This window comes from Lynx rufus, unplaced genomic scaffold, assembly GCF_022079265.1.
Source record: "Lynx rufus isolate CCGP_SWC_20201006 ecotype Redwood Valley unplaced genomic scaffold, mLynRuf1.p SCAF_29, whole genome shotgun sequence".
Lineage (NCBI taxonomy): Eukaryota > Metazoa > Chordata > Mammalia > Carnivora > Felidae > Lynx > Lynx rufus.
Window position 1 is genome coordinate 118,210 of NW_025814844.1, and position 26,709 is coordinate 144,918.

General features: G+C 52.2%; 2 protein-coding genes across 2 annotated transcripts; one reads left to right on the forward strand and one right to left on the reverse strand.

The window, feature by feature from the left end:
- Positions 1 to 244: 244 nt before the first annotated feature.
- Positions 245 to 9,268, reverse strand: LOC124519786 (P2X purinoceptor 6-like). The gene is made up of 12 exons (XM_047090203.1): positions 9,111 to 9,268; positions 8,259 to 8,409; positions 6,860 to 6,931; positions 3,181 to 3,256; positions 2,888 to 2,981; positions 2,724 to 2,804; positions 2,493 to 2,634; positions 2,289 to 2,398; positions 839 to 932; positions 684 to 749; positions 417 to 494; positions 245 to 328 (listed from the first exon to the last, which is right to left on the reverse strand). The coding sequence occupies exons 1-12, from the start codon at positions 9,242 to 9,244 to the stop codon at positions 245 to 247; spliced, it is 1,182 nt and encodes a 393-aa protein (XP_046946159.1). The 5' UTR covers positions 9,245 to 9,268.
- Positions 9,269 to 9,930: 662 nt separating this feature from the next.
- On the forward strand, positions 9,931 to 25,244 carry LRRC74B (leucine rich repeat containing 74B). Its single transcript, XM_047090204.1, is given in 12 exon segments — positions 9,931 to 9,995; positions 10,264 to 10,354; positions 10,510 to 10,615; positions 12,031 to 12,173; positions 12,606 to 12,738; positions 13,666 to 13,872; positions 19,010 to 19,119; positions 20,105 to 20,220; positions 20,981 to 21,059; positions 22,840 to 22,935; positions 25,091 to 25,188; positions 25,190 to 25,244. Coding segments are annotated over 12 exon segments (1,299 nt in total).
- Positions 25,245 to 26,709: the final 1,465 nt, after the last annotated feature.

Here is a 26,709-nt window from a genome sequence, read left to right on the forward strand (position 1 = left end):
ATCCTGCTAGAGCTGGAGTCAGGGGAGAGACAGTCTGTCTGGGAGTAGAGGGTGGAATTCTCCCCTCCCCCATACCTGCTCCTGCTGGGGCTTTGCCCAGGAGGTCCCCAAGGTGGGCCCCCACCCCCACCCCACAACCAGCAGGGAACAGCTGCAGGCCTCAGGAACAGGCCAGTGAGTGGGAGACCGGAGCCTTGGCACGGTCACTCTGGTGTCGGTGTCTGGCTCCCAGACTGGGTCCCCTCTAAGACACCTGGGCAGCCATGCACGGGGGTGCAGAAGCTGGTTCTGTCTGCTCGGGGTTGGTGGTCACCTTCGGAGCCTTTGCCTGCAAATGAGAACATCATATCAGGGCTCTGACCAACATCCTCCAAGGTGTAACAGAACCCAAGGATCTGGACGGGTCCGTGGCTCACCTCCTCATACTTGGTCCTCCAGTAGAAATGGGCTTCTTCGTCCACATACAACAGCAGCAGATCACAGAAGAAGGTGATCTGGGAAAGGCAGGGCAGACCTGTGCCCTGGCCCTCAACTTGCCCTTCTACCACCTCCCTGGCCCTCACCACAAGACAACGTTATGCACGGGAGAGGAGTGGGGGGCGGGGGGTGGGGCTCAGGTATGCACTTGGGCAGGCCTGGGCACGCAGTTGCAACCAAAGGGAGCCCACGTTAGTCAGACTCACCACACCCAGCCAAGCTGCTCCGGTGCCCAGAGTGATGGTCGTGGGGATGAGGCCGAACTTCCCTGCCTGAGACCGACCTGGGCTGAGCCTCTAGAGCTATGACCGTCTCCCCCTCCTACTCCTACCACCCATTGCCTTCACCCAACACCTCCTACCTGCCCAGTGACAAGGATGTCGAAGCGGATCCCATAGAGCTTGAGCAGACTCCGAGCCTCCACACCTGAGGCTTTCCGCCAGTGAGTGGCTGTCCTGAGGGTAGGAAAGTCTGGTGGCTTGCTCTGCTGCCACTCCTGGGCTGGGCTGGTCCTCCCAGGCCTCCTTCTTACCCATCCATTGATTCTAAAAACCCCCATCCCCAGCTGTCTCCCCCTGTGCCATTGCTGAGGACCCAGGGAAAAGGCAACCTGGGACCTGCCCCGTAGAAGCTCCCTGCCTGCTGAGGGGACAGAGGGGACAGCAGGATCCCTACATAGACACTATTACTGGGGGAGGGGGCAGGTAGGGAGGCAAGATCTGGGCTGTGTGAGTCCAAAGGGCAAGGGGGAACTCACTACCCCTAGAAACTGGGTGGGAAGGGCTTTCTACAAGGGATACTTTGAGGCTGGTCTTCCAGGGGTCAGGAAGGAGTGTTCTAGACAGAGACAGTAGGACAGGTAAGAGCACAGAGGTGCAGGAAGCAGAATGTGGGTAGGGAGCCAGCCCCTCATCATTGCAAAGGGCCGGGGAGGTCAAGGAAGCCAGGCCAGGAAAAGCCCAGTGAGCAATGTCAAGGGACATGGTCTCTAGGCCTGGGGGCTGTGTGCGCGTATGTGTGACAATGACCAGGTGACAGGAAGTGACAAGGATTCCCGGCAGGTTGACGGAGATCTGTTTAGGAGACTCAAAGACATGACAATAAATGCAACACAAGATCCCTGAAAGCATCCTGGATCAGAAAATAAAAAGATAAAGGACTATTATTGGCATGGTTGGAGAAATTCAGAGTAAATATTCGATTTACTCTGCCAATGTTAAATTTATTGAGTGTGACTGTGGTACCGTGGTCACGTGGGTAAGGTCCTCATTCTCAGGACAGTGTTGAGAGGAAGAGTGTCAGATGTCTGCCACTTACTCTAAAATGCTTCCCTTTGAAATCTATCTAACTCTATCCAGCTCGTTCTAGAGAGGGAGAGAGAAAGCAAATGTGGCAAAATGATAAAAAATAAAACCAAAACCAAAAAAATCCTAGTGAACCCAGATAGAGGGTATATGGCTTTGCATTTTTATGTAGGTTTTTGAAATTTTTGAGATAAGACCTAAGGGAAAAGTAAAAAAGAACCCCCCCCCCAGCCGAGGAGGGAGGTGCTAGAGGCAGGGTGGGGTGGGAGAGGGGCTGGGGGGGTTGAGGAGTCCCAGGGAACAGAAGGGGGATGGGATCAGGAGGGAGGCTGGACAGAGCCTGTGCTGGGGGACCAGAGCTTAGGACACCCCTCCTGCCCCTGGGGCCCTCCTCACACACACAATGGACTCTCCAGAGAGCTGGGCCAGGGTGTGGCCAGTCCTGGTTGCCACAGGACAGTGGGGGGACCTGGCTAAGGAACAGCAGGAGGGCAGTAGGGGCCGCACCTGAAGTTGTAGCTCCTCTCCTGCAGCTGGAAGGAGTAGTGGGGCCGACAGTCGGAGCCCCCAGCATCCAGGTCACAATCCCAGTGGACTCGGACGCCCACAGCACCTCCCTGCACACAGCACATTGCTCGCTGCTTCACCAGCACGCAGGCCCCGGGACCCTCTCCCTGAGCCTTCCTGGAACTCTTCCCCCCATGGACCCACCAGCAATGCCAGGTCCTCAAAGACCCCTCCAGCTGCAGCCACGAGATCCCCAATGCGGAACACAGGGCAGTAAGGGCTGTAGCGTGAGTCGTAGCGACAGCGCTTGAAGTAAGTGGCGTCCCAGGTGTCTAAGGCATTGGACCTGGGGGTGGGGGTGGGGGATGGGACAGACGGTCAGGTAAGACAGGACACAAGGAGGGTCTGGGGCCAGCAGGACACACCCACACTTACTTGGAGAAGTTGAACTTGCTGAAGGTGACAGTGTTCTTGATGAACAAGGTGAAGTTCTCTGCCTGGACCAGTAGGGGCTTCCTGCTGGTAAAGAAGTGAAGGGCAGACTCCTGGGTTCTGGGGCCTTGTCCTGGAGGTGGGTGGGGGTGGGTGGAGAGACTTACATGGGCACAGTGCCGCTCTCCACGGGGCACCAGCCCTGGATCTCACAGGTCCTGTGGGTCCCGTTGAATCCCACACATTGGCCCGTTTTTATGCCTTGAGAATACAAAACAAACACCAGGCCCTCAAATCTCCACAGGGCCAGGGGATGAGACAGGGCAGGGGGCCACTGACAGAAAGGAGAGATGCAGAGGCACCACCAGGCCTGCCCTCAAGAACCACCCAGGGTCCCAGCCCGGGCCCTGGAGCCCCCACCCAGGGGAGCCCATGGAAGACAGGGCCCACAGTTACCGACCGTGGCTGTGTGTCCCCGTCTCCCCTTCCGGACAGTCCTCATCAGCCCAGCAGTTAGCCAGCGGGATGGAAGGGTGCTGAGGTGGGGAAAGCAAAGTTGCCAAGGGCTCGGGGACTGTTTCCCCTCTGTGACCCAGTCTTGCAGTCTGCAGGGACACAGCCCTCCCTGCCTTAGCTGCATAGAGGTCCCTGAGTTTGGGGGCACATGGCAAAGCTGGAGGGTAAAAATAAAAGGAGGTGGTTGGAGGAGGAAGGTGGCAAGCACCCCCACCCCCCACCCCCCGCCAGATAGGGGTGCAGGTGCTGCATTCCAAGGCAGAGCAAGCCTCCTTCCTTCCTGATAGCTCTCTCCTGGCCGGAGGCCCAGATCCTCTGGTCCACCTCAGACAACAGAACAGGGAAGGTGAAGGAACTCTGGGAAGGGCTAGTTCATGCCAGAGTGGAGGGGTGGGGCACGGTGAACAAAGGGCAGGGACCTAGTTGGAGGGGGCTGGGTAGGGAAGTGGCAGGACCACACACACTTGCTGAGGGACCATAGGCTAGTCCCTCCCCTACTTATTCTTGGGTAAAACAGGACACAGTCACAGCGTTCTGGCGATCAGTCAGAAGGGGGGACTAGCAACCTTTCTGGGGGTCCTACACCCCCCAAAGAGGAAGGCACACTCTCAGACACAGTTCTGCCCCAGGCTGACAGTGAGCACCATTGTCCAGGTTACCTGGCTCAGGAGCAGAAGGAGGAGCGGTGTGCCAGGGTGGCAAGAAGGACTTGGGGACTCCAAGCCAAACGAGACAGTGGGACTGTGTGGGGTTGGGACCGTGATACGTGGGCAGAGGACAGAGTGGGGCCTCCTGTGTCCTGAGTCCGCCCCTCCCCTCCACCCTGGCTGGGCCACCCTCTCCTCCAATCGAACCTCATGATAACCACCACGGGGCCGCTCTCTGCATCATCTGCCTCATTCATTCAGCAGAGACCATCCCTAGTTCTGCCATGCTCCTGTGATCAAGTTTAGCTCTTTCACAGAGTTCACAGGGCCCCTGAGGTCTTGGGCTACCCCCTTGCCACCCGAATCCAAATCTAGGCTCCAACCCCACTCAGCAGCAGGTGACCCTGGAGGTGCCTCATCTCACATAGCTTGGGGCCTTTGCTCATACAGCTCCCTCTGCCTGGACCGTCTCAAGATCCCACTTGAGCCTTGAGTTCTGTGGGAAACCCTTCCTGAGGCCCTGAGCTGGCAGACATGCCTCCCTGGGTCTGCAGCTGCAGCCTCTGCCCCCATCACGGGACCGGCCACCTTGGCTGGGCTGCCTATGCAGGAGCTCCTTGAGATAAAAGGGGGTGGAGTCTTGCAAGCCCAGCATCAGGCCTGGCCCCCAAGAGGCTCAGCAGTTGTTTGCTAAAGGCTGTGAGTCTCCAAGGAGCACAGCCAATATGTCGGGAAGGACCGGATGACCAGGACCGCCGAGAAGAGCTGGCGGGATCTCTGGTGAGTCTCCAGAAGCCATGTTGTCAGATCTGATTACTTCCCAGCTCCAGTAGTTTCATAGGAAGACCTAGAAGCTGGGACATGAGGCAAATCACATGGATCCAGAAAACACAGAATGATGGCTTCAGGAAATTTTCAGGACAGCCTACAGCCTGAACATTAATCAGATGTCCTCTGAGCATTTAGAAAATGAAGGACATCGTGTGTGTTTGCCGTGTGTAAGCACATCCTTTGTGCACATGCTTCACATCCTTTGTGGACAGAGCCAGCCTAGGACATGTGATGCCTCCAGCAACTGTGGTGGCACCAACAATCAGGACACAGGGGACAGGTGACCACACAGTTACTCCCCAGCCCTGCAAGCAATTAAATGTTAGATGTGATTTAAAAAATTTTTGTTTAAGTTTATTTACTTTGAGAGAGCGAGCAATCAGCGGAGGGGCAGAGAGAGAGAGGGAGAGAGAGAATCACAAGCAGGCTCCTCACTGTCAGCATGGAGCCCAGTGCAGGACTCAGACTTACAAACTGTGAGATCACGATGTGGGCCGAAACCAAGAGTCGTCGATGCTTAACCGACTGAGCCACCCAGGTGTCCCGTGTTAGAGGTGATCTTAAAAAGCTGTTACCATGGAAGTAGGCTTCCAAGGCTATGTCCTGAGTCCCAACTGCTCAAACAAAATCCACAATTGGAGAACCATACACTTAAAAACGGGTAAGATGCGGGGCACCTGGGTGGCTCAGTCAGTTAAGTGTCCGACTCTTGGTGTCAGCTCAGGTCATGGTCTCGAGGTTTGAATTCAAGCCCTACATTGGGCTCTGAGCTGACAGCATAGAGCCTGCTTGGGATTCTCTCTCTCTCTCTTTCCCTCTCTCTCTGCCCCTCCCCTGCTCTCTCTCTCTCTCTCTCTCTCTCTCAAAAGTAAACAAAAAAAATTCTTTAATGGGTAAGATGGTAAATTTTATGTTACATGTATTTTATCACACACACACAAAAATTTGAGGGAAAAAAAAACCATAACTGGAGAGAAGAGCACTGTGCACTGTGACAGACGCTGGATCCATGGGTCACCCTTAGGCAAGGGACAACGGGGAGATTTTAGGTGGAAAACCTGCAATTCTGGATGAGGAATAGACAAGAATAGGATGAGCGACTCTGGTGTGACCACAGTTGTAAAAACTGCCCGGGACACCTGAGTGGCTCGGTCGGTTAAGTGTCTGAGTGGAGCTCAGGTCATGAACTCGCGGTCCGTGAGTTCAAGCCCCGCATCGGGCTCTGTGCTGACAGCTCAGAGCCTGGAGCCTGCTTCGGATTCTGTGTCTCCTTCTCTCTCTGCCCCTCCCCCACTCGCACTCTGTCTTTCTCTCTCTCTCAAAAATAAATAAAACGTTAAAAAAATTTTTTTTTAATGCCCAGAGATCATAAGTGACCCTGAGGTCAGCATAAGCTGGTGTTTTCGTGCTTGCCCACAAAAATGGAAGGTGACTTGGGACACATTAATAGAGTCTGTGCATACAAGAGAGGAAGGGCTCTATTGGAGCTCACCTGAGTCTTATACCCAGTTCTGACAAACTGGAAGGTGCCCAGAGGTGGGACCAGGAAGGGAAGGGGCCTGGATATCTCACAGGGGGCTACAGTGGAAGACTCCAGAAGACTGCTTGGAGGACCAGAGACTGGGCGGCCTTGAACATGTGACTCTACCTTACTGAGATTCTCATCTTAAATGGGATCATAGTAATTGCTTTTTAAAAATTTTTTGTAAATGTTTATTTATTTTTGAGAGAGAGAGAGAGAGAGAGAGAGAGAGAGAGACATACACACGCAGAGTGTGAACGGGGGAGAGGCAGAGAGGGAGACAAAGGATCTGAAGCAGGCTCCAGGGTCTGAGCTGTCAGCACAGAGCCTGACGTGGGGCTCGAACTCACAAACTGTGAGATCATAACCTGAGCCGAAGTAGGACGCTTAACGGACTGAGCCATCCAGGTGCTCCTGGATCATTAGTGATTCCTACCAGGCAAGGTATTTGTGAAGACTAAATGGAATGATTCACTAAAAGGTTTTCGCTCAGTGCCTGGGATACAATAGCATATATATACTAAGCCCTCAGTTACCTGGGAAGGCGAGCGGAGGACATGGCTGGTGACCCAGGTCCGGCAGCGGAACTAGGGACCTGCTGGGAAGCTCCTGAGCAACCTTACCTCTGGACATCTGTCCTGAACTTGTTCTGGCGTCACAAGAAAATTGGTCACCAAGAAGAACACATTCTCTCCCTAGAAAGCAAGTGTCAGAGTCAGTCTCTGCTTCCCTCTCCAAAAGAGAGAGGCCAGAAGCTGGCAGCTTGGCTTGTGGGGAAAGGGGTCCTGGCCCCATCAAGTCATCAACTCTGCCCCAGGAGAGCGCCTCCAGTGAGGCAGGTTGAAATAGAGAAGAGAGGCCAGCTGGGTTTCTGGCCTTTTCTAAGCCCACAGCTGCCTCTTTGAGACAAGTGTATCTTCCATGTTTGTATTCATTCCTTCAACCAGAATTTTCCAATTGCCTCCTGCTTCCAGGCACTGAAGATCCAGAGCTGAGTTGGACCAGGAGCCTGCCCAGGCTAGTCGGGAGGCGGGCCCCTCGTTGCACACATGGTCAGGGGCCAGTGGAGCAGGCGGTGAACTCTGCCTGGGCAAACGGTGGCTAAGGACAGGCGGGGTGGCTGGCATCCAAGCGCCGTGTGTGTGAGTTCTGAAAGTTTGGGGCAATGCACACCCAGGAAAGAGAGAAGGCAGCAGGTGTGACAGCGGTCAGGATCTGGAGGGACTCGGTGGCCACCACTATGGAAAGGAAGTCTCCCCAGGGTGGAAACAAGGGTTGTCAAGCTCTGATTGATAACATATAGGACAGCTCAGGCTGGCTGCTGGGTAGAGTGCATCCGGGGACCCACTACCCACTAGAAGGTCACGGCCTCACACAGGTACGACACAGGCAGCAGTGAAAACTACTAGGAGATGGGATGGTCAGAGGGAGGGACAGGTCCAGCTTTGGCCCTCATTGGATGAAGAGAGGCCACACTGGGAGAGGGAGATGATTTTTCTATGGACGTGGTGGGTGTGCACCCAGGAGGCAGCTGTGCTAGAGGCAGGTGGTCACTGGGGTTACAGTTCTGGCACTGGCAGGATAAAGGTAGAAACTGAGGCTGTGGGCAATCTGGGTAAAGGGAGGAGCCAGAAATGCCTCGTGGGAGGGCCAGAGGAGGAGTGTCCCAGGTCAGGGAGGGGAGCATTCAGGAAGCTCAAGGCCCTGGTTCCCCACGCTTCTCCTGCCCCACCCTCAAGCTCAAGCCTTGAGTTCCTAAACTTTCCACTCTTCTAAGTACAGCCTCTGTAAAGGCTGTTCCTCTGGCCTGGCTTCCTGGGCTGTCCCCTTGTCCTCCTAGACACTCCTTACACATCCCAGAAAGCCCTATCCAGGCACCACTCCTCTGTAAGGCTCTTCCCAAGCCCGGCCCTATGACGGTGCCAGCACCCTGCTCTGGCATCACATGCCTCTCTCACACACATTCTCTGCAAGGGTGGTATCAGAGGTGTCACTGCCTAGCAGCAGAACCACGGCACCTACCTGTGGTGGCTTCACGAAGTCTGCCACATCCCACAGTCGGTTACCCAGCTCCTCGATCTGGGTCACAGAAACCCCTTTGAGTTTGGTGATGACGGAAATCTGGGGGTCCAGGTCTCGCTCCTGGTAGCCTTTTTTGGCGAGGAGAGCCCACCTTAGGAAGAATTGATGGGCAGTGTGGCACGTCCCCGGCCCATGGTAAGCAAGTGGGACCCACCCTCTCAGCCTCTCTCCTCATACACCCTGCAGGCTCCCAACCCAGGATTCAGGGCCCCTGGCTCCCCTCCAGCCTCATTTTCCACCCCAAACACCCTGCACAGATCAGAAGCTCCAACCATGATCAGAGAGCCAGTCTTTCATGGCACCCATGGGCTTGGAGATGCCCATCACCTCCTCCTTCACCAGCCAACACCCTCCTCCTGTCCTGGCTAGGCCCAACTCCTCCTTAAAGACCCCCCCGACCCAGCTAAAATTGGTGGTCTCTATCGGGGACCTTAGTGCTGCAGCTCTCCCAAACATCAGGAGCTACTTCCTACCCCACCAGGGGCCTCCTGGGTATGGGTGGGGGCCCATCTTGCTCTGTGTGCAGACCTCAATATGGGCCTGGCAACAAGGCACAGGAGAGGAGGCAGGTGGACACACAGGAAGGAGTACACAAGCATACAGCTTGCTCTTGTATCCACTGACCTCCAGACAGACAAAGATCCTCCCTTCTGCCTACTTGCTCCCCTGTTCCCACCTGCTCCCCTCTGCTACCACCAGCTCAGCCCCCGAAGAGTCAAACCCTCAACCCTCAGCCCAGGACTAAGAGTCATTATCCCTCCAGCCAGTGTGGCCCAGGAGCCATTCTCTTACCCCACCACGTAGGCCATGACCCCGAGCTGCAGCAACCTCTGCAGGGCGCCCACCCGCCAGTTCCTGGTTATCACATACTTCTCCGTTTTGTAATCCAGAAGCCCCCAGCCCGCCAGGGCCCCCGGGGAGCCCATGCCTCCAGCTCCTGCTGTCTGCTGGGGCACATGAGTCAGCACAGCAGCTGCAGCCACAGCTGAATAGGAGGTAAAGCAGGCGTCCAAGCCGGCGGGCCAGCAGCTTTTAAAGGGACACTTCCACTGGGACAGGTTCCAGCCTCCACCCCTCAGCCCTGGGTTTAGTCCCAACCACCAGCTGCCCAGGGCCTGCCACCCTCTCCCTCTGCAGGGGCCCAGGGCCAGGCAGAGAGGAGCAGCCCCTGCAACCTGCCCTCTGCCTCACTTCCTTGGGGGAGGGAAGGAGGAGGAAATGACAAGTGTCATAGGTGCTGTGAGAGGGCAGCATGAGGACTGCAGGAGCCCAGAGGAGGGGTCAAGAAAAACCTCAGGAAAGGGGCGCCTGGGTGGCTTAGTCGGTTAAGCGTCCGGCTTGGGCTCAGGTCATGATCTTGCGGTTTGTGAGTTCAAGCCCCGCGTCGGGCTCTGTGCTGACAGCTCAGAGCCTGGAACCTGCTTCAGATTCTGTGTCTCCCTCCTTCTCTGCCCCTCCCCTGCTCACGCTGTCTCTGTCTGTCTCTCCAAAATAAGTAAACGTCAAAACAATTAATAAAAGAAAAAAAGAAGGGAAGAAAAACTTCAGGAAAAAGTGATCTCTGAAGTGACGCTTGCAGATTCTGAAGTTCAACAAGGAAACTTGGAGAGGAATGTTCCTGGTGGAGGAAATAGCATATGAGACGCCAGAGCATGAGAGAGAACTGGCAGCCATACGGTGAGAGCGTGACTCTGGCTCCAGAGAGGAGGGTGATGGGGCTTTGCAAGGCTCCCCAGGCTTTCTCGTGCCGTGCGCCCGCAGAGCGCAGGGACTAAGGCACAGACTCTGGAGTCAGCCACGTTCCCCAGTCCGTGGAAGGCGGGGAAGGGGGACCGATGCTGAAACCGTGGAGCACGCTCTCATCCGCTCAGCTTGTCAGCAGGCTAAAGGTCTACCCAGGCCAGCGACGGTTTCTATAGCAACCCACAACACCTGGGTTGCCCAGACGACGGCTGTCGGGAGGGGAGCGTTCCTATTGGCTGCAGCGGACGCCTGTTCGCTGCACGGCATATCCAATTGATCGGCGCAGACGGAGGGTCCGCCCACATCCCTGGGGAAGGGCTCGAGTTGCTGTGCAGTGCAGTCTCCGCCTCATTGCTGCCACTGAGAAATGGGCGTAACTATGAGGGGTCCCAACAAGAGGCCTGGGGAGAATGAAGGCGAGGAGGAGGAGGAGGAGGAGGAGGAGGAGGAGGAGGAGGAGGAGGCGGCGGCAGCGGCCGCTGGGCATCTTGCAGGAGCTCCGGAGGCCGAACAGCGTTCGGAAGTTGATTCAGACTCCGACCAGGAGACGGAAGGTGCTCCCGGGCAGGGATGGGGGCAGGCCTTTCTCCTCAACTGGGAGCTTATCCCGCAGGGTTGCAGAGGGCAGGCTGGGGCCAAGTAGGCAGGGGACCCCTGTCCAGCAGGGAGCGCACCCCTCCGTGGGACACCTTCAGGACAGCCTGTGGTCTCTCCAGTCCTGTGCCCTCCCCACAATGCTCCTGGCGGCATCAGGAGTTCCATCTTTAGAAGACGCCTCCAGGGGCGCTTGGGTGGCGAAGTCAGTAAAGTGTCCCACTCTTGATTTCCGCTCAGGTCCTGATCTCATGGTTTCATGAGTTTGAGCTTGAGGCCCGCATCACGCGCTGTGCTGACAGTGTGGAGCCTGCTTGGGATTCTCTCTCACTCTCTCTCCCTCTCTCTCTACCCCTCCCCCACTCACACTGTCTCTGTCTCTCTCAAAATAAATAAATAAACTTCAGAAAGAAAGAAAGAAAGAAAGAAAGAAAGAAAGATCTCAAAAGAAAGAAATAAGCTTAAAGAAAGAAAAGGAAAGGAAAGGAAAGGAGAAAAAAAAAAAAAAGAAAACACCTCCAGGGGCACCTGGCTGGCTCAGTAGGTGGAGTGGGGGACTCTTGATCTTAGGGTTGTGAGTTTGAGTCCCATCTTGGGTGTAGAAATTACTTAAAAATAAAATCTTAAAAAAAAAGAGGGGTGCCTGACTGGCTCAGTTGGTTATTAAGCTTCGGACTCTTGATTTCGGCTCAGGTCATGACCTCACAGTTTGTGGGATTGAGCCCCAAGTCAGGCTCTGAGCTGACAGGGTAGAGCCTGCTTGGGATTCTCTCTTTCCCTCTCTCTTTGCCTCTCTGCTGCTCTCTCGCTCTCTCTCTCTCTCTCTCTCTCTCTCTTAAAAGTAAATAAATGAAATTTAACAGAAAGAAAGAAAGAAAGAAAGAAAGAAAGAAAGAAAGAAAGAAAAGAGAGAGAGAGAGAAAAGAAGAAAACACCCCCAAAGTGATGTTAAAATGCAAAAACTCCACCAAACTGTGTAAGAGGGGGTGTCCTACCCAGAAATGGGATCAGGGCTGGGTTTTCCCAACCCCCAGGAACAACTAAGCTAATGAATGTATAAAACAGAATTGTTTCAGTTTCTTCCCCCATAAAATGTTCACAAAACATACGTGTTCTGCAACCCAGTGGAAAACACATAGCATGCACTTTGGCATCAGACAGGCAGGGTCCTGATCCTGGCTCTACTCAGATTAGCTATTACTTTCTGCGTGACTTTAGGGAAAGGATTTGCTTTCTCTGAGCCCCAGTCTCTACTAGCAGAGGAAGAAATGCTTCTAGAGGGAAACACAGACTGGATGGTGACAGAGGGTGGGGGGGAGGAGGCTACTGTGTGTAGAGAGGGATCTACATTCATCATCTCCCTGTCTCCTATCAGGCATCCATGGGCCTGGAGAACTGGTCAAGGACACCCTCTACCTGAGGGCTTGCCAGGCCCATAGAGTTGTGCCCGCCTCCTGCTTTCTGCGCCAAGGGAGCGCCCCAGAGCTGAACCTGCGGCACCGTGGCCTGGGGCCCCAGGTAACCTTGGGGAAACCCCGGGGCCAGGCTTGTAGTAAAAGGACCTCAGAGGCAGCAGCCATGGAGTGGCCCCTTCTTGAACCCATACTGCACACTCCCCAACTTTGCTATGTGCCAGGCATGCCCCATCCCCTGTATCTGGGTGACAGGTAGGATCGAGGCTATGACAGAATTCAGTGTAAGGGTTGAGGGGCCTGCAGGGGACCTCTAACCTGCTGGGGGGGGCAGTCAGGGAAGGCTCCAGGAAGTGAGATCTGGGTGCAGCCTAAAAGAGAAGCAGGTGTCCCCTGGGCATGTGGGAAAGAGAGAGCCTTCCAGTTGGAGGGCACCAGGTGGGCTGAGCCCTGGAAACAAGCCAGGGTAGTGGCTAGCCGTGTCTGAGGCCTTCGCCCCTAGGAAAGACCAGGCCCCTCAGGCCCCTCTTTGTCCAAGGGTGCCCGGGCTCTGGCTTTCGCACTGAACTCCAATCCCTGTGTCAAGCGGCTGGACCTTCGAGACAATGGGCTCTGTGGGGCCGGTGCAGAGGCCCTGGCAGGTGCCCTAAGCAAAAGCAGCAGCATTTGTGGTAAGTGCTGAGTTTGGGGCTGGTGGGCACATTTGAGTCCTCCCTTTCCTGAGGGGTGTGGGCTCCCCCCATAGCTGGGCCTTCTCACTTGGGGCCTGTTGGTGTTGCTGGTGCAGGGGTCTTAACACAGGGTGGGGCTGATGGGGGTGGAGTTAGAATCTCTGTGGTGCCCCCAATGCTGGATGCTACTCCTCTCCTGATTGCCTACTCCCCACTCCCCTCCTTGGCTGGCCAGCACCTCCCCCTCCATATGGTGGCCTCCCATTGCCTAAATGCAGGGTGAAAGGGTCCTCCAACAGAGAGCCAAGGGGTGGGCAGTGTGAGAGGGTGGAGGGCTGGGTGGGAATGAAGTGGGGCTGGATGCAAACGCCACCTCTACCACCGATGAGCCACCTTCTACCAGGGATGACCCTGGGCAAGCCATTCACCCTTGCCGAGCCTTACTTTTCAATCTGTGAAATGGCCCCAACGATACCACTTAGCCCTTGGAGTTGTACTGAGTATTAAATGAAACTGCATATGTGACATGCTCCAAGCATGGCCACCTGGGCCGTCATTGCCAGTTCCCAGAAATGCATCAGTGAAGACTTCTGTGGATGTATTATATCGCTGCCAGGCATGAATCATCAACAGGGTGACTGGATCTCCATCGCAGGCATCCTGCACAGCTCCATGAAGTAGGCGGTTTTAACCCCTTGACAAAGAAGCTTGTGGATGCGTGGGGTGGGTGTGGGCATCAGAGAAGCTGCCTGGGGGCCTGGGGAGAGGCAGCTGGTGAGTGGCAGAGTCACCATGCGACCCAGGATGGTCCAGCTGCAAAGCCCCTTCTGCTGCCTCAGGTCTGGAGGTTTGGGGGATAGAGGAAGGCGGAAGAGGGTGGTGCCGGGCTTCGGATGCCACTGATTGAGAAGTGGTGCTGACCCCTAGATGTGGACCTGTCGGAGAACCAGCTGGGAGCAGTGGGAGCCCAGGCTGTCTGTGCTGCCCTCATGGTGAACCCAACCATGCAGAAGATACAGCTGGCAGGAAATGGCCTAGACGAGCAGGCAGCCCCGTACCTTGCTGAACTCCTGCTGGCCCACACAGGCCTGAAAGCCCTGGACTTGAGCTATAACCAGCTGAATGACCAAGCAGGTAACATCTGACCAGGGTCACCATGGGGGCACTTGAGCCCATCTTCCTGGGGCAGGGGTGGGTGAAGGTTGGCAGAACCATTCTGAACATTCATACTCTGGCTCCCATTTCCCATGTTCCACTTTAGCCTACCCCTCTCCCTGTCCTTCCACACAGAACCCTTAATCCATTCCACGGAAGTCATGGCCTGCTGCTGCATGTGCTGGGTGCTAATTTAGCCACTAGGGACCCAGTTGTGAACAAAACAAAGTCCCTGGCCTCAAGGAACACACGTTAACTAGATAATTGTCTACAATTATTGGTGCCACAAGATAAACAAAAGGAATGATTTTAGAGAAGAATGCTATAGAGAGGTGGTTGGGGAGGGCTCTGTGAGATGACATTTAAGCTGAAATGCGCAGGGTGGGAAGGAATCAGCAATAGCAAGACCAGAGAGAGAGAGCATTTAAAGCAGAGGAACAGTAAACATGCAGGCTTATTTCCCAGACTGATAGACACCGGTGTGACTGGGCTAGTGAGCCAGGAGAGAGGGGCCAAGCTGTGAGTTGAAGAGGCAGTGGAGAGCTTCAGGCCTACAAATCTTGGCAAAAGGCATGAAGATTTTATTTCAAGTACCGTCTTCACGGTACATCCACCTTGATGGGATTTCTTGATCTCACCACTTTCTCTCATGTCCCGGGGCCTTTGCACAGGCTGTCAGCTTTGCCAGGAGCATGCACTTCTACCTGTCTGTCCTCAAGCACTCCAGTCAGTTACAGGAATCACTCAGGACCCTGGGTTAGGAATACAAATTCCTGGGCCCTGGGCCTGCTGAACCAGAATCTTGGTGGGGGGATGCCCATGCATCTACATTTTAATGGGTACCCCAGGAGATTTATCTGATCAAGACAGTTTGGGAATCACTTTTCTGTCTCAAGCTGCTTAGGGTAGGAATGGTACCAGCCTTGGCCTTTGAGAATCAGCCTTAGAATTTAACTGCCAGAGAGCCATTTACCTTCTAAGAAAATTATCTTTTTTTGAGAGAGAGAGAGAGAGAGAGAGAGAACACAAGGGGGGTGTGTGTGGGGAGAGAGACAGAGAGACAGAGAGACAGAGAGGAGACACAGGATCTGAAGCAGGCTCCAGGCTCTGAGCTGTCAGCACAGAGCCCAATATGGGACTCGAATCCATAAACTATTAGATCATGACCTGAGCTGAAGTCAGTCGCTTTAACTGACGAAGCCACCCAGGTGCCTCCCTTCTAAGAGAATTATCATGAGAAGTCTGTGAAATTAAAAGAGAAGTTCAGGGCTGCTTGGGTGGATCAGTCGGTTAAGTGTCTGACTTCACCTCAGGTCATGATCTCGTGGTTTGTGAGTTCAAGCCTTGCATTGGACTCTCTGCTGTCAGCACAGAGCCCACTTCAGATCTTCTGTCTCCCTCTCTCTCTGCCTCTCCCCTACTCTCTCTCTCTCTCTCTCTCTCTCTCTCTCTCAAAAATGAATAAATAAACTTGAAAACAGGGAGAGAAGTTTATTTCAGACTTCCAAAAAACTAAGTATAGATGTCTCCCAGATCTTCACAGTGAAAAGGTAAGCACCAGAGAGACAGCCAGGATAGTAGGGGCCGGAAGCTAAAGCTCTGTGAAGCCTGCACAAATATGGAGTATGGAGGTCTTCATCTTGGAAAAGGACAAACTCAGCAGGACCATTTTGTTTCCCTAAATGGGGATCTGTGGGGATCTCAACTGCCTTGAGGGGTGAAGAGCTTAGGTCTCAATCTCCCGATCTGACCCATGGCGAAGGTAGCCCCTGCCTCATAGTTGGCTACAGAGGTCATGAAGACCAAGTATGGGAATTTCAAGAGGCCAATCATGCATGTTGGAGAATCTCCTCACCCTCTAGTTGTTCAGAAAGAAGGGTTTCCCTACAAAGTGCGGACCACCACTCTCTCTTCTCAGCCCTAGAAGCGTCTGTATCTGAGAACCCGCCGTGTCAGACCCAGTGCAAGTGTGGAATCCAGAGTCCTAGCTCAGGAAGGCATCACTGGGAGTCCTAGCAGCCTTGCAGGGAGCTCTCCAAGGTGCCAAAGCATCTTGCTCCAGTGGGTCCTGCTGGAGTAGTCTGGCTTTTTCTTTCTTTCTTTCTTTCTTTCTTTCTTTCTTTCTTTCTTTCTCCCTTCCTTCCTTCCTTCCTTCCTTCCTTCCTTCCTTCCTTCCTTCCTTCCTTCCTTCCTTCCTCTCTTTCTTTCTCTCTCTTTCTTTCTTTTAAACATTTTTAACATTTTTATTTATTTTTGAGAGACAGACAGAGCGCAAGCAGGGGAGGGACAGAGAGAGAGGGAGGCACAGAAGCAGGCTCCAGGCTCTGCAAGGTCAGCACAAAACCCGATGCAGGGCTCGAGCCCACCAACTGTGAGATCATGACCTGAGCCAAAGTTGGATGCTTACTGGACTGAGCCACCCAGGTGCCCCTGTTTCTTTCTGTCTTTCTTTTTGCCTTTCTTTCTGCCTTTCTTTCTGCCTTTCTTTTTTTCTTCATTCTTCCTGTCTTTCTTCCTGTCTCTGTCTTTCTTGTCTTTCTTTTTTCTTTTCTTTTCTTTTCTTTTCTTTTCTTTTCTGTCTCTCCTCTTTCTTTCTCTTTTCGAGATTTTATTTTTGGGGCTCATGGTTGGTTCAGTAGGTTGTGCTTCTGACTCTTGATTTTGGCACAGGTCATGATCTCACGGTTTGTGGGATTGACCCTGAGTTGGGCTCTGAGCTGAGAGTGTGGAGCCTGCTTCAAATTCTCTCTTTCCCTCTCTCTCTGCCCCTCCCCTGCTCACTCTCTCCCTCTCTCAAAATAAATAAATAAACTTAAAAATATTTCAGGTTTAAGTAACTTCTACACCTAAGGTGGGGCTTGAACTCACAACCCCTAGATCAAGAGTTGCATGCTCTACTGACTGAGCCAGCCAGACACCCCCCAAGCAGGCTAGTTCTGCTTAATTAGTGCATCTGTTTTTCTTCCATGCATTTCTTCAAACTAGCCTCACTAAACCTGCAAGAGGAGGAGCTGAGACCATGGAGAGGAGTCAAATTCAGATCCTTGAGGGACTCCTAGGCTGATGGGAAAGACTGGCCAGAAAAGAGAGGTCATTAGATCAGAGCCTGGAAAGATAGAAGCATAGTGGACTTGGGCCTGAGGCAGCCTAGCCCAGGTGGGTAAGCAAGGCTTCCTGATGTCATGAACCCAGGTTAGAAGGACGAGGAGCTGTTATCCAGGTGAAGAAGGGGGTCAACAGTTCTACACAGGGGGACAACCCAGAGGCATGGGAGCAGGTCAGACTGGCTGAATGCTGACAGAGTGGAGAGCATGATGGGTGGCTGGGGCTTCTCTGCATTTTATAAGCTAAAAATCTCTCGGGGTTTCTTACCCTGCACTGCACCCTCTTTCCTTTCTCCACCACAAGTGTCTCCTTTGCACACAGCTGCACCAGCCTCATCACCTTTTGCCTATAGACTATGGCACAAGCCTTCCAACTGGTGTCCTGGGTTCTAACCCTGCCCCTGCCTACCCCAGTCCATACCCTACACCTGCCACTAAGGAGCCCGGCCTTGTCATTTCTTAAAGCCCTCCCTGCCTACTAATCGGTTTGTGCCCAAAAGTCTTGGTCCAGCATTGATGGCCTCTCAGTATCTTTCCAGTGTCCATCATTGCTACCTCATTTCACTGGCTTCCCCCCACCCACCAGGCCTGTGGGAATTTCCTCAGGTGTTCTATGCTCCCACATGCCTCTACACATTTGCTCTTTCCCATGTCTGTTCTCCACTGTGCATGCACACACACCTGGTGAGACCCTCAGTCTTCAAGATTATCTCCTTTTTCCTCACTTTCCTGACCCTCCTCAAAAGGGAGTAAGTCCCCATGCTGTTCCCACACATCCCCATTTGTAGTCTATAATAACTCACACCCCATTAAGTTGTATTTACATTTGAACAACATGGGTTTGACTGCGTGGGTCCACTTATACACAATTTTTTTTTTTATAAATACAGTCTAGTATTATAAGTGTATTTCCTCTTATGATTTTCCTTCTTTTTTTAAGTTTTATTTATTTGTTTTGAGAGAGAGAGCAAGCACGTGCATAAGCGGGAGGGGGCAGAGAGTGGGGAGAGAGAGAATCCCAAGCAGGCTCCATACTGTCAGCACAGAGCCTGACACTGGGCTTGATCTCACAAACCATGAGATCATGACCTGAGCCAAAAGCAAGAGTTGGATGTTTGACCTACTGAGCCACCCAGGTGCCCCACATAATTTTCTTAATATTTTCTTCAGGTGGGGCGCCTGGGTGGCTCAGTCGGTTGAGCATCTGACTTCGGCACATGATCTCACCGTTTGCGAGTTCAAGCCCCATGTGGGGCTCGGTGCTGACCGTTCAGAGCCTGGAGCCTGCTTCCGATTCTGTGTCTCCCTCTCTTTCTGCCCCTCCCCCGATCTCTCTCTGTGTCTCTCAAAAAAAAAATAAACGTTTAAAAATAATAATAATATTGCGGTGCCTGGGTGGCTCAGTCGGTTAAGCGTCTGACTTCAGCTCAGGTCATGATCTCTCAGTTTGTGAGTTTAAGCCCCGCGTTGGGCCCTGTGTTGCCAGCTCAGAGCCTGGAGCCTGCTTCTGATTCTGTGTCTCCCCCTCTCTCTCTCTGTCCTTCCACTGCTCACGCTCTGTCTCTCTCTCTCTCTCTCTCTCAAAAATAAACATTAAACAAATTTTTAAAAATAATAATAATATTTTCTTCAGGTTACTTTATTGTAAGAATACAGCATATATATGTATAACATACAAAATATGTGTTAATCAACACTTTACATTCTCGATAAAGTCTTCTTTCTAAAATCCAATAGCGGTAGGCTGTTAGTAGTTGAGGTTTGGGGGGGCGGTCAAAGTTATAGGCAGATTTTTGGCTGCACAGGGGCTGGCACCCCTAACCCCTGTGCTATTCAAGGGTCAACTGCTTCTCCCCCATTAAATGTGAATTCTTTTAGGACAGAGCAGGCCCATATAGGGTTCAACTTGGTGACTGTTGTGCCAAGCGGAGGCCCTGGCACACAGCGGTCATCAGTATTATTTTTTGAGGGAAAGAACAGAGTGAATAAGGCCTGTCTTGGTGTTTCTGAAGGGGAGATGCTTGGACCAGCCCTGGCAGAAAATACTGGACTCACCGAGCTTAATATAAACTGGAATCACCTTCGAGGACCAGGAGCTGTAGCCTTTGCCAGGGCACTGGAGGTATGAACACCTCTGTCACCCATCTGCCCTCTGGCCTGTCCTGTGGGGACAGTCTCCCAGGTGCCAGCTTCCTATCTTTGCAGCTCTTCAGAAATGACCCTTGGATCCTTCAAGCAGAGCTTAAAGAATATTTTGTTTGGTGATTTTAATTGTCCCAGCCCCATTTCGTGACTCCAAAATACCGTGCTCACTCTCATGTCACTTACTCAAGGGTCTGCAGTTCAATGTTGCACACCTTCTCCATTTATTACAGACATATGGCTGGTGGGGGACATCGTGCAGTCTGGTGACACATGCCTGCTATGGGCACATGCAGATGCTTCCCTGAGATGACAGCCCTGCACCCTGCGTCCCAGCACATAGTCTTAAACATCCCACCTGCTTCCTTCGATGTTGTGGTTCATAAGCCTCAAGAATGTGTGGCTCCTAGCCCCTGCCAGGATGCCCCTGGAGCTGGCTAGCTTTGTGGGGCCGTCCTCAGGGAACAGCAGCAGCTGCCTTGCCCCCCTCCTCAGGGGCTGACCTGGGGATCCTGCCCCACAGGGTGGTGGGTCAGGCTCTGTCCTCCCAGTGCACCCACAAGCTCCTGCCCTTCTCCCCATCACAGCCCCCCCAAAGCCCTTCACCGGAGTCCCTCTGTCATTCTGCTCTGTGCCTCAGAGGACCTGCCCTTGAGCCTCGCCCCCCCCCGCCCCCAGCAGCCATGGAACCAGACCACTGTGTCCCTGGGGTCTGCTGCTGAGCGGTGGGCCTCTCAGTCTCTGAGGATCATCCACACCCACAACCACCCTTGGTGCCGCGCTTCCAGTCATTTAGTTCTCCCGGTCACCGTCATCCAAGCCACAAGACTCTTACCAGGAACCTCTGACCTTCTGCTCTCAGCCCGTGCTTTTTTGCACCCTGGGCCTCCCGGGCTCTGAGGCGGTGACCCGTGGCTTTCCCCACTTCACAGGTGGTCTCCTGGCTTCACTCTTTTGCATTCTAGGCAAACATCTTCCTGAGAGTCCTGGACATCTCATACAATGGCTTTGGAGATCCTGGAGCATCTGCAGTGGGTGAGGCACTTAAGACCAACAATGTGTTGGAAGAGCTCAACATGAGGTGAGGCACACAGGGTGGCCCTGTGTCACAGTCTCCAGATCCATAGCCACCTGAGGGACCAGGGACTCCATGATCCTGTTACTGTTTACCACCTTAGCAACTCCCAAGCCTACCACAGTTTACCCACGATGGGGCTTGAGACACAATCCAAGAGCACCCAGCTCCCTCCTTCTCACTCAAGTTTAGCACTGGGTTGTTTTTTTTTTTTTAAGTTTGAAAAAAAAAATTATTTAAGTAATCTCTACACCCTACAAGAGTTCAAACTCATGACCCCAAGATCAAGAGTCACGGGCTCTATCGACTGAGCCAGCCGGGTGCCCCTCAAGTTCAGCACTTGTACCTTGGAGCTCATAATTCCTGACGGATAGGTGGGGGCTGCTAGTGAAAACATATATGTAAAACATCTTCACTTAAAAAGGGGAGGAGGGGTGCCTGGGTGGCTCAGTTGTTTGAGTGTCCAACTCAGTTTTGGCTCAGGTCATGATCCCAGGGTCGTGGGGGGCGGGGGGTAAGGGAGGGGAAAGTAGGGGAGGGATGCTCCAGGTGTGCTTGCTGAGTGATCTCCCTCAACACTGGGAACCAGGGTTGTTATCCAGCTTTTACATACTGACCTGCCCAGGGTCCCTGGGGCATCAGTGGAGGCTGGAACATGAAGCCCAAGCAGGTGGATGCACCAGCAACACCAGCTTGGACCCTGGGACCATCTGGCTCTACACAGCTGCTCGGAAGGTAGCAAAATGCATATGTCTTTCTGTTGCAGCAACAACCGCATCTCTGCAGTGGGAGCCCTGAGCCTGGGCCTGGGCCTCCGGGTCAACCAGACACTGAGGATTCTTGTTGTGAGTGCTAGCCTGATGGGGCAGGCCCCAGCATAGACCTGCCTGTATGCGTCCACACAGATCCCTCCCCTGCCTCATCTCCCCACTCCAGTGGCAGCAGAGTACGAAATTTCTAGAGCCCAGATGAGGGAGGGGACCTCCTGGTTTCCTCCTATGACTACTTCTTTCCCTTGCCATTCCCTCACCCACCTGTGACCTGACCCCGGCACTTCTTCCGACTCCTCCCTCGTCCATCCTTCTCCCCCCAACCCCCAGCAGTGTCACCTCCACCTCCCGACTGTCCTTGCTCCTTCTCAGCTCACTGGGTCAGCCCAGGTGTACCGTTGGCTATGCTCAGACCTACTTGAGGCCTTGTGTGACAGATGGGGTTTCCCTTTCTTCAGCATTGCCAGTCGGGTAGGAAAAGGGAGGGTGCAATGGAAGGTGAAGCCCAAGTGGGCCACTGTGCTCAGAGGACAGGTCCTGGGGGGCATCCAGCCCTGCCTGGCTCTCAGCTCCATCAACTGGCAGAAGAGCCCCCTGTGGGCGTCTGGGTGGCTCAGTCAGTTAAGCATCAGTCTTCGGCTCAGGTCATGATCTCATGGTTCATGAGTTCAAGCCCCGCATCAGTCTCTACTGTCAGTGCAGAGCCCACTTTAGATCTTCTGTCTCCACTCTCTGTGCCTCCCCTGCTCATGCGCTCTCTCTCTCTCTCTCTCTCCTCTCTCTCTCTCTAATAAACATTAAAAAGAAGAAGAAGAAGAAGAAGAGCCCCCTGAAGCACTCCCATCCACGCTCCCCCCTGCAGCCCAGACCTCTCTTAAGCTCTGGATCCCCATTTACAGCCACCTGCTGGACCATCCCCTAGATGTCCCATGGGCATAAAGCACAACCCGAAGGCGTCCTTTCTCTCTAAGGGCTGCCTCTTGGTGGTGGGGGAGGGGGGGCTCCTCACTGAGTCAGAAGTAGGCGCCCAGTGCTCACTCCTCCCTCTCTTTTCCTTGCCTTCCAACCTTCATCTTACTTCCTGCAGGGTGCTGGGGCTGCCTGCTCTTCCTTCTCACTTCCCCTCAAGGTCCGTTGACCTGTGAATTTCCCATCTCTCGTCCTTCCTTCTCACCTGCCAGTTGATCTTTCTAAAGCAGAAACATGCTCCCGTCCCCTCCTTGCTTTAAACCTGTCAACGGCTCCCCTCTGGATAAATCCAAGGTTAGTAGTATGGCATTCACCGCACATTGGGCTCTGGGCTCTGCCACAGCCCCTCTGCCTTCCACCGCTGAGGTTCATTCGCTCACCCCAAGCTGCTCTGAATTTTCTGCACATGATGCAATTTCTCCCCTTTGTTTTGCTCCTCCTGCTCTTGCTGAAATACCCAGCTCTTCCCGCCTCACCCGTAAAGCTCAGTGCGGGTGCGTAAACTTCACCTCCCCAGAAGAGTTGATGTACACTCTCATTGCACTTATCACACTGCATTTTCATGATGTTTCCTTTTCCTCTCCTCCCCGTGATGGGCGAATTCCTTAAAGGCAGAGCTGTGCCTTGTGTGTCCGTATCTTTGGCACCTGGCACAGATTTGGGCATATGGTGGGCGCTCAGCCAGTGCATACTCCCTTCCCCTCTTCCCCAGCCTCACCGCCTCACCCAGGGTGTTTTGTCAGTGGAGACAAATTCTGAGCTGAGACAGTGGGGCTGTCCTGAGGCACTTGTCATCAGAGATGAAGAATCCTTCCCTCCCTTTTGACTTGCTCCACCTCCAGCTTCCCTGGGCTCAGTTTTTCTCAATTGTGTGTGTGTTTCTCAGATGTCCAGGAATCCCATGCGAGGCGAAGGCTGCTTTGGAGTTCTAAAGTCTGTCCGGGATAATCCAGGGTCTGCCCTAGAACTGCTGGACTTCTCTGTAAGAGCTTTTCATAAATCTCATCTGTGATCCTTGCAACAGCCCCACGAGTTCTCATTTAGAGGAAGAAAGTAGGGATTAGAGAAACAGCATGTCCTGCTCAGATACTCAGTGTGGCTAAGTCTGAGTTCCACCCCAGGCCTGAATGGAGGGTCACAGTGCCACTGTGGCTTTATTTCCACTCCTGACTGGGGGATACCGTTGCGCTCTCATCTCTGACTCATGCCTGGGTTCTTCATTGGCTGAGAGAGAATTGCCTCAGAGGACACTTAGCTCACTGTTCACTGACGTTTGGATTTGAAGGTTCAGTACTTACCCACCTCACCCCCTGGCCTGTTCTGCCTGCAGGTGGATATTGGTGCTGGAAGATTCACTCGTGTGGCTTTGAGGGAGATTAAGACTCCTTTTCATTCAGTTGTGGGTTTGTTTGTTTTTTATTTTTAGGGGAGAGGGGCAAAGGGAGAGAGAGAGAATGAGAGAGAGAGAGAGAGAGAGAGAGAGAGAGAGAGAGAGAGAATCTTAGGCAGGCTCCATGCAAAAATGGAGCCTGATGCAGGGCTCAATCCCATGACCCTGAGATCATGACCTGAGCTGAAATCAAGCTCAACCATCTGAGCCACCGAGGCATCTCAATGGTGCCTTTTTAATATAGAAAATTCAGGGCACCTGGGCGGCTCAGTTGGTTAAGTGTCTGACTCTTGCTTTTGGCTCAGGTCATGATCTCATGGTTCATGAGATCAAGCCCCATGTTGGTCTCTGCATTGAAAGGAGGGAGCCTGCTTAGGATTCTCTCTCTGTCCCTCTGTGTCCCCCTCCCCTGCTCGCTCGCTCTCTCTCTCTCAAAATAAATAAACTTAAAAATATATAGAGAAAATTATATAAGCAGTAAAACATTAAGGAGAGAATCCCCAAACACAAGTTATTAAACTGAAGTCTAGTCACAAATCACTGCTTATTCTAACCCTCATTTATTTAAAACCAGATTTGTGTCAAAGTCTTTCCAGAGACGTTTTTACAGTTCCAATCCTTCAGGCTTGGGACAACTGATGCTTCCTTCTTCTTATTGCTTATTGCTTCCTTCTGCCTGCCCAGTTTCTACAGCTCCAAAGCCAGAGAGTAGCATGCCTTGACCATGTTCTGCTTGCTCTGAGAATTCCTGTCAGCACTGGATTCCATCGTTAAAAAAAAAAAAAAAAAAAAAAGGAATTATATATGAAACTTCTGCAAAAATACATGCTTATTCAATATAACGTATGGTTATTAACAGAAGCTTTTAGCATAACAGAAACACCACAGACTTTGGAATCAGGCCTGGGACCAAATCCTGAGTCCATCAACATGGGATCTTCTGAATTGGAGAGCAACACCTGTCTAGATGCAATGTTCCATTTTCCTATTCCTTGACTGTTATTAGTCTAATCTCCCTAGCCTAGATCTTCTCAGTTTTAAGGGAAATACTTCAGGGCACCTGAGTGGCTCAGCTGGTTGAGCGTCTGACTTCGGCTCAGGTCATAATCTCACGGTTTGTGAGTTCGAGCCCGGCGTCAGGCTCTGGGCTGACAGCTCAGAGCCTGGAGCCTGCTTCGGATTCCGTGTCTCCTTCTCTCTCTGCCCATCCCCTGCTTGTGCTCTGTCTCTCTGTATCTCAAAAATAAATAACTGTAAGGGAAATACTTCTAAATCCTTACAGTTCATGTAAAACCAGGGCTCAGCCTGGTCTTTCTGTGAAATGAGGCTAAAATCTCCCACCCAGAGTCATTGTGAAGATGGGATGAGATAGCAGACCCCACAGAAAAGGCCTATGTAGAGAAAGACACTATTGGTGCTAGTATCCTTCCCCTCACTCCCCGTGCCTTTTCATTTGTTATTGAGGAATAACGTTTATGCTGAAAAGTGCACATGGATTGGGGTGTGAATTTCCACAAACAGCACAGACCTATGCAACCAACCCGCGGGTCAAGAAATCACAGACTCCAAGGAGCTCCCCGGAGCCCCTTCCCTTCCCTATTTTCATAGTTTGGGGACTAATGACATTGTCATCCATAGGAGAGAAGCTGCCCTAAGGATTTTCTCCAAAACCTTGTGTGTACCAGCAAAAACCAGCAAAGTTCTCAGAAGGTGGTAATGTACTGCCTTGTAATGGGTTTCTCCTCAGGATATCCAAGTGGACAGAGAGTTTGATGACCTCGCTATCTCAGTGAAGGTAATTCTTCCAGCACTTTGTATCAAGACTGCTGCCCACAGAGTGGAGTACAAAAGACTTGCCTCCAGTCTACACCCCGTCCCTACTGGCGTCTGTCCCTAAGTGACTGCGGTATGTGGCTTCCTCTCACATTGGCCACTTCAACTTCCATGTGGAGAGTTCTTGGCCTCATGATGCTTTATTACCACTTGAGTCTGTAGTGAGTCCCCATGTCAGCTGGGTGGTAAGTCTTGTGGAGCCTGTCTTCATGATGACTCAGACACTTGTACCCTCCTCTCCATCCCATGGCCTCTGTTAATGCAGAGGGTGGGCCTTCCTTTGCTCACACTAATTTCCGTAACATGAACTTGTGCTGTGTGCTACATGTTGAGCTGGGTATGGGGTCAAAGATCTCCAAAGTTCCTGCCTTGGTGACTTCAAGAGACCATGAAAATATAAGGTGGTGTGTGACTGGCATTCCCAAACTCAACTTGCCAGAGCGCAAACTGACACAAGGTTTTTGGAAGGTTTTTGGAAGGTTTTATGTACCAAGAGCCTTAAAACTGCCTATGCCCTTTGATTCAATGGTCTGACTAATCTGCTCTTCAGAAATAACCAGAGATGCATAAGAATATTGATGTCCAGGGGTGCCTGAGTGGCTCAGTAGGTTCATGAGTTCGAGCCCCGCATCGGGCTCTGTGCTAAAAGCTCAGAGCCTGGAGCCTGCTTCAGATTCAGTGTCTCCCTCCCTCTCTGCTCCTCCCTCACTCGTGCTCTCTCTCTCTCTCTCTCTCTCACAAAAATAAATAAATATTTTTAAAAGTTTCACAAAATATTGATGCCCAAAAATGCTCACTGAAAGGCTGTTTATAAATATGAAAATTGGAAATAATCTAGATGCCCAATAACAGGGGACTGATTAACTAAGAATTGGAACTCTGCAATCATTAAAAGCCAAGCGTTCAAAAAACATTGAACACGTTAACAGTTCATGAAAAAGCACATGGTTAATGTTAAGTGAGAAAATCAGGATTGAAAAAAAATCACATGGTTTGTCTGGCAATTCCTTAAAAGGTTGAACCTGTAGTTTATCACAGACCCAGCAATTCGTGTCATAGAGAAATGAAAACATGTGTTCACAGCAGCTTTATTCATAATATCCACAAAGTACAAATGTCCACCAACTGATGAATGGGTAAATAAAATATGGTATAGGGGCACCTGGGTGGCTCAGTCAGTTGAGCAACTGCCTTTTGATTTCGGCTTAGGTCATGAGCTCACGAACCTTGGGATGGAGCCCTGCATCAGGCTCTGTGCTGTGCGTTGGTGGAGCAGAGCCTGCCTCGGAGTCTCTCTCTCCCTCTCTCCCTTGCTCTTTCTTGCTCTCAAAATGAATAAAATAAACATTAAAAAATAAAATAAAAATGGTATGCCCGTACAATGGAATATTATTTGGCCATAAAAAGAAATGAAATTTGAGGTGATGATAGCATTCTAAACTTGCTTGTGGTAACGGCTGCACAACACTGTGAATATACCAAAAGTAATTGGACATTTTAAATAGACGAATTGTAGAGTATGTGAACTGTATC